Below are 11,097 nucleotides of genomic sequence, written 5' to 3'. Positions count from 1 at the left end.
GAAGAAATTGTATCAGCTATTAGATGAGCATTATAATGCAGTAACTACTAAAAAAGATTTCTCATTTAAATGGAAAATAAACTTTACATTCTAGACAAATTTTTAAAGACCTTACATTGCCCCAGGCCACCTCCCATGTTTTTTACTAATGAGATCTTCCAGAAACTGAATCCAGGCAGCAGACACACACTGGTGCTGGGTGAACACCTCAAGACCACTGTAACTGAGCCATTGGAGGTGCTACTTCTGGGTTCGGGTTTTTTTGTGGGAGACACTGTGTGTTATGAAAATTCACTATCTTCTGTTAAAACCTTTAATGCCTTCTGTTGGCTGTCTAAAAGCTGAATCTCTAAATGAGAAGACTCTTAAAAAAAATCTTGGCCCTGATTTGCATATGCTCCAGTTATTTCATTGCACCAAACACTGTGTGTGTTTTATATAGGGGCTGAGGCTTACTGTGTGTTTGTGATGTGCTTTGAGATCCTCTGATGGGAGGTGTTACCTAAATACAAGCAATTTGATGCTGAAGTGTCTAGAATTCCCAGTGGACATCTGCACTCGAGCCCTGCTGCCATCACAAATGAAAAACATTTGGAATCCTTAATGTGATTTTTAATGGACATATGTTCATAACACGGTGCCACCAATTTGGCATATTTAGTGTCTCCTCAAGAGAAGCCCACAGTTTGTATAGCAAGATTGTGGGAGGTTAGGATTGCAGTGTGAGAAAATTTGCACAACACCTGCCTTACTGTAATTTAATTGGCAGAAATTAATGCTCTGGGTTTGGGGATTTTTTCCTGCTCTCAGAACCAAAGAGACACTAGGACTGATCCTGCTGTATTGCACCGTTGTATTTAAGCTTTTATTCTGACTTTATTTGTGCTGCAATATGATCATTTTCTGATCCACTGTCTTCCTGACCACTGAGCATTGCTGGCTTACTCTCAGTTGTTATTTCTGTGTACACTGACTTACCTGGCCAGCAGGAAGCACTCAGTAATTGTGTACTTCACTGAAAAAGGGCTCTGCTTAGTATTACTGAAGATTATACCCCATTTTATTTTTAATTAAGTACTTAATGATATGTTTTAAAAGGAAAATATTTGGCTGAAATATTTCTGATTAGCTCCACCAGCAACAGGTATGTGGACTCTGAAGACAAACACCAGCACTGTTATTATTAAATTGGTTTTGGATTTTACCTTTGCTTAGAGCAGAGCCCTATCTGGAAATGTCTTTAGCACCTCTTATCTCACCGGATTTTTGTTTTCCTTTTGGAATGTTGGGCCTTGCAGTGCATCAAGGGCAGCCCCTCTTACCTCACTGTTTTCTTCCCTTGTTTACAAAACATAATAAAAGGCTTTGCAAGAGAGATAGAGGATGCAGTCCCAGAAGGGGCGTTCCTGCAGAGGGAGGTTCAGCTCGGCAGTATTTTAGGCTTGCAGGGCAGGAGGCTGAGCTGCAATCCTAATCCCTGCTGCTCTGCCAGCCTGGCATTTCAGGGCTGGCAAGTCACTGCTGGCTGCTTCAGCAAGAGCCTTGCTGGAAACATCTCACTGACTCACAACCCTGAGCAGCATTGTGAACACCCTGTATGTAGGATACTCACATCAATTTTGGTGCTTTAAAGAACTCCCAGAAACCCAACTGGGGTTCCCAGATTTCCTGCTCAGCAAACCACTGCTGACAATATTTTGCTTTCATGGGGAAAGACCCATCAATATAAAAAAATGACAGGAAGATCAGCCTTTCTTTGTGGGCACGATGGTCTAAAATGGGATGGGGGAAGCTAAAGACAGGCAGGCAGAAAGAGAGGTAAGAGCCCAGAGTGTCTCAGGCCACACTAACCCTAAGAATTATAAGAGTAGTAGTGGCTGTTGGTATCATATACTGCCAGAACTGATGCAGATATGGACCCATGTCTGTGTGTGTACACATGCATACAGTGCATTGCACACATAGAACACAGTGTGCAGCCCCATTTCTGAGCAGTTTTATGCCTTTTCTTCGAGTACTAATTCAAGGATGGGTTAATATTTTATGACTTCGCCCCCACAGAACTCCCAGTAAAATAAAACATAATATTTGAAAGAGGAGGTTAATTATTGAGGCAGTCACTGCTCTTCCTCTTCTGAGCTTGTAGCAATAGAAAATAATTGTTTAGTTTGCAAGAGCCTAAAGCAAGGCGTAAGCAAAAACTTCCTCTCTCACACTGAAGGAAATCCAACATTTAGATTTATATTGGGATTTTTTTTTTAGAATTTCATGGACAAAAATAAGACCTCCAGGCCTTGTGTATGTAGTGGTTATTCAGACCTGTCAGTGCACACTGTTGAACTTTAAACCTGGATCAGGCAATGTTCCCAAGGTGAGTAAACACTCCTTGGACGAGCCTCCACTTCACAGCCAACTAGTGAGCATCTGCCTGCAAAATGTGCCAACTGCACTTTGCCTCCGTGCGTGACCTTTGTGTTCCTGGTTCCAGAAACTCTTTGTACCCAACCTTTCCCACACACCGAGCAGTTATGACGTTTTTGATTCGAAAGCCCAACTGGGTCAAAGTTTGGTTAAACTGCTAAATTTTGTAACTGCTTCAAAACAGCAAACCCAGGGGCTAAGAACCTCCGCTTCCAGCATTCATTAATCAAGTCTGTTAAATGATTACCTCGTCAGGGCTGCTTTGTTGACAACTCTGCATGATGACAATGTCAGTGGCACCGGCCCAAGACACATCCAGTGGTGATGTAAAGGACAAGCCTCCCTCACCTCAACTAGTGGGATGGACACTACCACAAAGAATATTTAAGGAAGGAGGATGCGCCCTTGGAAAGCAGCGGTTGCAAGGGCTCTCCAAGACAAGCAACACGGCTCAACTGAGAGGGACAGCAAATCCTCTCTGACATCCAACTCCACCCTGCATAAACAGTAAGTAGAATGGCCTCTATTTTTTGCACCTTGAAATTCCCAATTAGATTCCCTATCTTGATTTTAAAGCACAATCGAGTCCATTACAAATTCTACCTTTGTGTTAAACCTTGTTATGAAGGTTTTGTGACACTGGTTAGAGCATGTGCTAACACACCCAATATATTTGATTTTAGATTGTGATCAGTATTTCAAAGCTGTCAACAAGATCCACTACAGCTTCAATAATGCCCCCACAGTTGAAAGCCGAGATGAACGTCATGCCCAAGGTTGTCCAGGGGGATTTGGAGAGCCTGTCTCCAGAAGCAAGGAATTTCATTGAAACTAATGCCAAGCTGTGCCAGCCTGAGAACATCCATATCTGTGATGGCTCGGAGGAAGAAAACAAAAAAATTCTGGACATCATGGTAGAACAAGGCATGATCAAGAAGCTGAGCAAGTATGAGAACTGGTAAGTAGCCTAAACTAAGTATCATCTCAGAATTGTAAAATGCATTTCCTATCCTGTTTACTTTAAAAACTCCTTCTAACTCTTCAGCATTTGCCTTCCATGAACATTTTGGCACTGTAGCTTACATTGGTGAAATAATCAGGAAAAGCAAATTTTTTCCTCCAAAAATTAACATAAAGCATATTATTCAATTGGACTATCAACTGTACATTGTCTCTATTGATTAGTTACATCAGGGAACTGAAATAATGTCATGAGAATTATGTAACTAATCATTAGCAATGGCTAAATATTATTTAGCAAATCTTCTTTTGAAGAATTCTACTATTTTAGTCAATTAGTTTATTCATCACATACTTTTTTGCGGCATTCAAATAGGTCTGTGGGTGTTCAAATATTATTCAGTACAGGCATTATTCATATCATGCCGATGAGCTTTGACTCTAATGTATTCAGCAAATACTTTTTTCAAATATTTCATCATTTCTCCCAACTAACTGAACATGAAAGGAGAATATTAACAACAAGTACGTACTCAGGAATTACATGCCGATCAAGAGATCTTCGTGGAAGAAATCTGCAAAGACTTTTTAATAACTAAGTGCAGGAATTTGGCAATCTGTTTGCAGACTATTTGGGAGAGAAAAGGGCAAGATTCACCAGATAAATTATTCATTGTTAATTATATGCTTAGCTGTAGTGATGATGGTTATGACAGCCCAACTAGAACATTTTTATACTCGTGGAAAATTTCGATGCACAAAGGTGAAAATGTAAGACAATCCTCTCTATTGTAAATAGATGGCAAATATTCTTTAGAGGGGAAAAAGAATCTCCTTTAATAAACTCCTTCACTTTTAATGATCATGCTTATACTCAGTATTTCCTTTGTGATGCCTCTAGCTTGAAGGACTACGCCAACCCACTAAGCAGGATTCTGATCCCACTGGCACTTACACCAACACTTAAAGTACTTTGCTTGGCATCCACCGAGGTTGAGGCATCATTTTGTGGTCCCCATACAAAATAACTTCACACTGATGAGAATGAGAATTAAATGAGATTAACTTTTCCCTGAAAGTTAGCAACAGAGAGTAAGGCTGAGATGAGGAGAGGCAAAGGAGGATTAACATGTAACCAGAATTTCCTAGGCCATATAATTTGTTATTCCTACTGGAATGTCTTAAAAAAATATGTATGAGAGGATGCATCTGACTGATTTTTGAGATTGGCTGTTATACTGGCTTTTTTAATTTCGGTTTTGCCTTACAAAGCATTGTACCCTTTTGTCCTAAACTGGTCCCATGGAAGGGTAAAATGTGTTACATCAACAATTAAAGTCTAATTTCCTGGGTTTTGGTGAATTGCAGCTGGTTGGCTCTCACTGATCCAAGAGATGTGGCAAGAATTGAGAGCAAAACTGTCATCATCACTCAGGAACAGAGAGATACCACTCCGATGCCTAAAACTGGAACCAGCCAGCTGGGTCGCTGGATGTCTGAGGAAGATTTTGAGAAAGCCTTCAACACCAGGTTCCCAGGCTGCATGCAAGGTGGGCAAGAAAAAGATGAATAACGCTGAATTTCTAGGATTGCAGAGACACTTACAACTATTACTAGTTACTATAATATTTAAAGAATGATTTTAGCTGAATATTTATGTTTAGGTTTATACCCCCCATAATCACCTTGTTGGTTTCATGCAGATCTTTATCACAGATAAATGCCTGGGCAAGGATAGTCCTCTGTCTCTTACCAGTATTCTTTTCTTCCTAAAGAGGGGCAAAGTAAGGTATGAAAATTTGGCTGACTTTATTGAAGAAGTCACACAGCAATTAAGCAGCAGATAGGAAGTGAGATAAGAATGAGGGACCCCCCATCCCCAGCAATAATTTCAGGTTCAGCAATTTACACCAGCAGAGAACTTGGCTTCCACTCACCTTTACTCCTGGCTAGACAATCTGCCTGAACTGCTGCTTTCAGCATTTAAGATAAAAAGTCTTGCTACACAATTAGACAAACAGAAAGCTACAGCTCTTTAAACATCATCAGAAGTACTCACAAGACAAACATCTTTTAAAGGAGTGAGAGACAACCTCCATGTTAATAAAGATTATTACAAAAGTTCCTTGTTTTGCTCTTTGCCACATCTTGCTACTCCTCATTTTCCAGGACGTACAATGTATGTCATCCCCTTCAGCATGGGGCCTATTGGGTCTCCTCTGTCCAAGATTGGGATCGAGCTGACAGATTCACCCTATGTGGTGGCCAGCATGAGGATCATGACACGGATGGGAACAGATGTTTTGAAAGCCCTGGGCAATGGGGAGTTTGTGAAATGCCTTCACTCGGTTGGATGTCCTCTGCCACTGAAAGGTAAGAGCCATTAAAAACTGTCACCCCTGGAAATTCCCGAGGTGTGTTTTAGGGTTGACTGCCTGTCTTCAGCACACAGGAGACCCTCACCATCAAACAAGATCAGGCTGATTTGCACAGCAGCACTAGGTTCAAAACTCAATTAAAGGAATCAAAGCTCACTGAGAGTTTCATGAAGAGGAGATTATTATCTATGGTAGTTACCAGGGATTTCCTTTGAAGCATCTGGCATGGGTTGCTGTCAGAGGCCCGATGCTGATGAAACAACAGTATGATCAGGCATGGAAATTGCTGCATTCATGAGTACAACATTCTGTTCTGCAGAACCATTAATCAACAACTGGCCATGCAACCCGGAGTTAACGCTGATTGCTCATCTCCCGGATCGCAGGGAGATCATTTCGTTTGGCAGCGGCTACGGAGGAAACTCCTTGCTGGGGAAGAAATGCTTTGCTCTCCGCATCGCCAGCAGACTCGCCAAAGAGGAGGGCTGGCTCGCTGAGCACATGCTGGTAAGAGCCACTAAATCATGTATGTTTGAACAGCCCTTAAGCCCTAAATTAGCTCCACACAAATACATCACATCTCGCTGTGAAATTAGTCTCATCTGGATAGTCCTGCAACGTTAGATATGAGTCTGTCGCATGCCAGGAATAGAAAACTGCTTGCCAGGCCAAGTACTAGACATTTTAAAATAGTACCTGTAATATCATAAACCAAGAAAGATTTGGAACTTCTGACAGTGGCTACTTTTGGGTAGACCCATGTGCTTGAGCAGAGCCTAAACATTATCACTGGGCATCCACAAGTCTAATAGCGAAAGATTTATGCAAGTTTTCAAAATTGTCTTTCATTTTGTAAATGGTCTATGGGCTCAAAACCCTGCAAATATCAGATTTTCTAAATGAGTTCTGCCATGTACCCTTCCTGCCTTTACTTTCTGCTGTCATTTAACCATTCTACTACCGTAAAATGCCACAGAAAAAAAAAATTTCCAAATCCATAAAGGAACAATCTCAGAAAAAATATCTGTGGACTCTGAGAAGAGCAGAAGTATCCGTGCACAAAGTGCACACTTCACTCCACTTGGGCAGCCAAAAGAATATTGCCTGTTTTTCATCTGTCTCTGCAGAGAAACACAGCTATTTGTGGTCTGTGTATCTTTAATCAGCAAAATAAAGATAAATGTGTGAGGTATATACGTGCCTAACATCTTTAAAAAAGTATAAGAACTCCTTACAGATACTCTATTGGCAAGAAGACTCTTTGATTTAAAAAAAGCAGCTTGAGTTATTTATCAACTATATTATGTGGTGCTTCTTCTGCGGGAACAAATTTGTGTAATTAAATATTTTATCATTACCACTTGCTGGGAGACAACTTTCAAAATGAAAAGTGCAAGAAAAAAGACTGTGTTTAACAGTTGCATTAATTTTTCAACAGATCCTGGGAATTACCAATCCAGAAGGTAAAAAGAAGTATTTTGCTGCAGCATTCCCTAGTGCATGTGGAAAAACTAACTTGGCCATGATGAACCCAAGCCTGCCGGGGTGGAAAATCGAGTGTGTGGGTGATGATATTGCCTGGATGAAATTTGATGAGCAAGGTATGGAAATTTGGAATGTTTTACAGCCCAGTGCAAGTTGCTTTTGGGTGCAGTAAGACATGCTACAAAACTCTGGATAAGATTAAATCAGTATGATTTACTTATATTTTGTCATTTAACTTCCAGGCAACTTAAGGGCGATCAATCCAGAAAATGGCTTTTTTGGTGTCGCCCCTGGAACCTCAGTCAAAACAAACCCCAATGCTATCAAAACCATATTCAAGAACACCATCTTTACCAATGTAGCAGAAACCAGTGATGGAGGTGTCTACTGGGAAGGCATTGATGAGCCATTGCCACCTGGAGTAACAGTGACTTCATGGAAGAACAAGGATTGGACCCCGGATAACGGTAACCTGGCCCTCGTCACAGTCTCTCTTGGCTTTCTCTGCTGAATTCAAGTTAATTCTGCCATTATGACCTTTGTATTTATTGCATTCTGTGCAGGGGAACCTTGTGCTCATCCCAACTCGAGGTTCTGCTCTCCAGCCAAGCAGTGCCCCATCATGGACCCTGCATGGGAATCCCCTGAAGGTGTGCCCATCGAAGGGATCATCTTTGGGGGCCGCAGACCTGCTGGTAAGAGATGCAGCAGCCACAGTTCAAAGCTGAAGTGCTGACCACAGAAGGGTTGAGATGCAACTGGACATAGACACACCTTTTGTCCAACTTCTCCACATTAGCCTTTGGCACACATGCTTCCAGCCACTGAAATTTCAAAGTCTGAGTTGTTTGTTGTTAACACAAAGCAGGTAATAGTAATAATAAAGGGCTGGAGAGAGATCAGGACCCACAACCTGGATAATAGACACATAGCAAATTGCTATACTGGTGCCAGTTTACTTATGGTTTAACTAGTTCAGATAGGAGATGGTTAGAGAAATGAATCAGTTTTAGATGGTTTACAGAAAAGGAAGTAAAATAAATTGTTCTGTTAAAAATCACCTGAAGTTGGAAAAGAAACAGAAGTAATGCTAGGTCTGAGTCTAATATCATGACCACAGGACCAGATTCTATTTCCACTAAAATCTACTGGAGGTTCTGATGTCCCAGATATCACACACTGAGCAACTAAACACGGATGTGTTCAGTAATCAGTAGCCAGTTTTGAAAACATTGATATAAACTTTGCTGTAGGAGAGCAGGAAATGAACTGATTAAAAACCAGGAAAAAATAGAATACATTATCCAGTAATGTGCATTCAGCAGTATCTCAGGTAGCAAAACCTGTTATAAAAATGTTTCTGGACCTCTAATTACTGAAGTGATTTTGCTCTTTACAGGTGTGCCTCTTGTATATGAGGCCTTTAACTGGAAGCACGGAGTATTTGTAGGAGCAGCTATGAGATCTGAAGCAACAGCAGCTGCTGAGCACAAAGGTAAATCAAAATTTAATCTGCCTACCTGTATTAAAAGCAGTGCCCTCTGGAGTGCCTGCTCTGTCCTCCCCCCCTTGCTCTTTCACATTTCGGTCTTGGCAGCTAATTTTGCAACCTGTGCATTTTCACAATAGAAAATATTTGTGCTGGAATTAAAAGCCAAATTCTCTGTAAAAGTGAAATTAAGCAAAATAATCCTTTAGGTGGCAAGCATACAGAACAGGATACAGGCACAGGGTTGCCAGAAGCCTTGATAGAGAGTTCTTGTTACAGTCTGGGATAAATAAACTTAAATTTTCTCTTCTGCTAGAGCTCAACATAAATACACGAATGATGAAAGCCGGCTCTTGAGGATCTTCATCTAAGCTGCTTGACCTGAGATTTGAGAAATTTAATTTCCACTCATTACAAAAATTAATTTAATTTGTACCCTTTTTTGTACATCAAGGATAATGCCTGTATTGTTTCTTAAAGCTCTCTGGTTCAGTGCAGGAGGGTGGTGAAGGGACTGTGGGTATTAAACCCTGGGATGATCTGACTCTGTGCTTTAGAAGGAATGTGCTATTTATTCCCTTATGTTCTCCATTTGTGTGTTGAACAGGCAAAATCATTATGCACGATCCGTTTGCCATGAGGCCTTTCTTTGGCTACAACTTTGGCAAGTATTTGGCCCACTGGCTGAGCATGGCACAGCGTCCAGCTGCAAAACTACCAAGGATCTTTCATGTCAACTGGTTCCGGAAAGACAGCCAAGGGAAATTCCTGTGGCCTGGCTTCGGAGAGAATTCCCGTGTGCTGGAGTGGATGTTCAACAGAATTGAAGGGAAGGCCTCTGCCAAACCAACTGCCATAGGTTACATCCCTACTGACAGTGCTTTGAACTTGAAGGGTTTGGAAGATGTCAACTTGACCGAACTGTTTGATATCTCAAAAGAGTTCTGGGAAAAGGAGGTACAAGAAATCAAACAATACTTTGAAGTGCAAGTTAATGCTGACCTTCCCTATGAAATAGAAAGGGAATTGCTTGCCTTAGAGATGAGGATAAAACAGCTGTAAGCTGATCAAAACTACAATTATTTATCAATTCGCACATACTAAGACAGGGCAAACACATTTTACCAAATCACCAAGAAGCATAACAGCACACTGATGGGCAGGGGGTTATAATGAAAGTAGGTCATAGCTTAGTTGGAATATAGGTACAGACATTCTAGAAATAACTCCAGACCTAATGATTTATAACTGCATCGGTTGTTGTGAATAGGTGAGCAGCTGTGGGAATGGATGTGCACAGGGTCTTCAAACCCCTGATCTGTCACTTACATGCACATAGAGCCATGATGTGTGTAAATTATTTGCCTGGTTTTGCAGATACAATCCAAACCCATGCAGCCTTCAAGTTGTAGCACGTTGTTTCCATCATAGAATCCTCAGGAGTCTCAGACTGTACAGGAAAGAAAGAGAAAATTAGATGCTGTATATATGTATTGCCTAAACATATTTCATGGCTTAAATATTTTTTAGAAAAATGAAGTTGTAACTTCTATCAGAGTGAAAGATGACTTTATATTACTAATGCATATTTAAGATATTGCTATTATATATTACTCATGTTCCTGTGATTTCCAGATGTTTTGCATGGCTTGTTCTTAAACTATAAAATAAATGTTTATACAAAATATGATCTCATTTCCAGTATTCTTGCTCTTTATAAACTACATGCATATAAATTGAACCTCCTGTAAATACCTCAGCACAGGGAGAAGTTCACATGTGGAAGTTAGATGTTGACTAGAGTTGATCTGCTACTCCTAAGCCAACTAGTTTAAGCCACATGCTGTCTTTGCAACTTTAATTTAGGCCAAAGGAATGATCCAGAAATTATGATACCAGCTGTGAGCAGTCATCCAGCTGGTGACGTACTCTCCATAACTGGGCATTGTTAGTTAGTTCAGGCATTTATAAAATAAACTACCCTCTAGGAAAGCCCCATAATAGGACCTTGCTCATTTGTTAAAGTCATGGGATTTGTCTCTGTTCCACAGCACCTTGGCTTTTGCAAGAGTAACTAGTGCAGCTGTTGAAGTAAAGACAGTTTGGGAAGAGTTTTCTGGATTTGTTGAGATGCCTAAAGCCTTAGAGCTCAATGAAAATCAGGGTAGGAGCCTGTGCTGGCTTCCTTGTAGATCCAAGACACTAAAACCATCCCATATTCTCCCAATTAAAGGTGTCATTTATGTGCTTCCCACATCCCTGGCAGGTATCCTGCTTTTTCACTTTGAATGCTTGATCTCCCAAAACATGAGGCAAATATTTGCTTAGCAAAAAGAAAATCACTTACATTGTGTAATAAGCCTT

General features: G+C 40.7%; 1 protein-coding gene across 2 annotated transcripts; it reads left to right on the top strand.

Annotated features, from left to right (window-relative positions):
* Nucleotides 1–2,786: 2,786 nt before the first annotated feature.
* PCK1 (phosphoenolpyruvate carboxykinase 1) lies at nt 2,787–10,420 on the top strand. 2 transcript variants are annotated; one of them, XM_027697222.1, is made up of 10 exons: nt 2,787–2,928; nt 3,168–3,379; nt 4,750–4,931; nt 5,551–5,754; nt 6,079–6,266; nt 7,198–7,360; nt 7,487–7,711; nt 7,808–7,939; nt 8,644–8,739; nt 9,341–10,420. In XM_027697222.1, exons 2-10 carry the CDS (start codon nt 3,180–3,182, stop codon nt 9,793–9,795), a joined length of 1,845 nt encoding a protein of 614 aa, XP_027553023.1. In that variant the 5' UTR covers nt 2,787–2,928; nt 3,168–3,179; the 3' UTR covers nt 9,796–10,420. The 2 variants fall into 2 exon arrangements, with proteins under 2 accessions (XP_027553023.1, XP_027553022.1); XM_027697221.1 differs by having other exon boundaries at nt 2,788–2,928; nt 3,105–3,379.
* Nucleotides 10,421–11,097: the final 677 nt, after the last annotated feature.

Source organism: Neopelma chrysocephalum, unplaced genomic scaffold (assembly GCF_003984885.1).
Source record: "Neopelma chrysocephalum unplaced genomic scaffold, ASM398488v2 Primary Assembly neopelma1_119, whole genome shotgun sequence".
Classification (NCBI taxonomy): domain Eukaryota; kingdom Metazoa; phylum Chordata; class Aves; order Passeriformes; family Pipridae; genus Neopelma; species Neopelma chrysocephalum.
Note: the sequence above shows the minus strand (reverse complement) of the source record. Positions and strands in the feature narration are given on the sequence as shown.

Bases quoted from the DNA above. Each gene is read 5' to 3' on its own strand.
- PCK1 (XM_027697221.1), top strand. From the start codon at position 3,156: ATGCCCCCACAGTTGAAAGCCGAGATGAACGTCATGCCCAAGGTTGTC. The intron at 3,380-4,749 runs GTAAGTAGCCTA...GGTGAATTGCAG, and splicing joins CTGAGCAAGTATGAGAACTG to CTGGTTGGCTCTCACTGATC. The intron at 7,940-8,643 runs GTAAGAGATGCA...TGCTCTTTACAG, and splicing joins TGGGGGCCGCAGACCTGCTG to GTGTGCCTCTTGTATATGAG.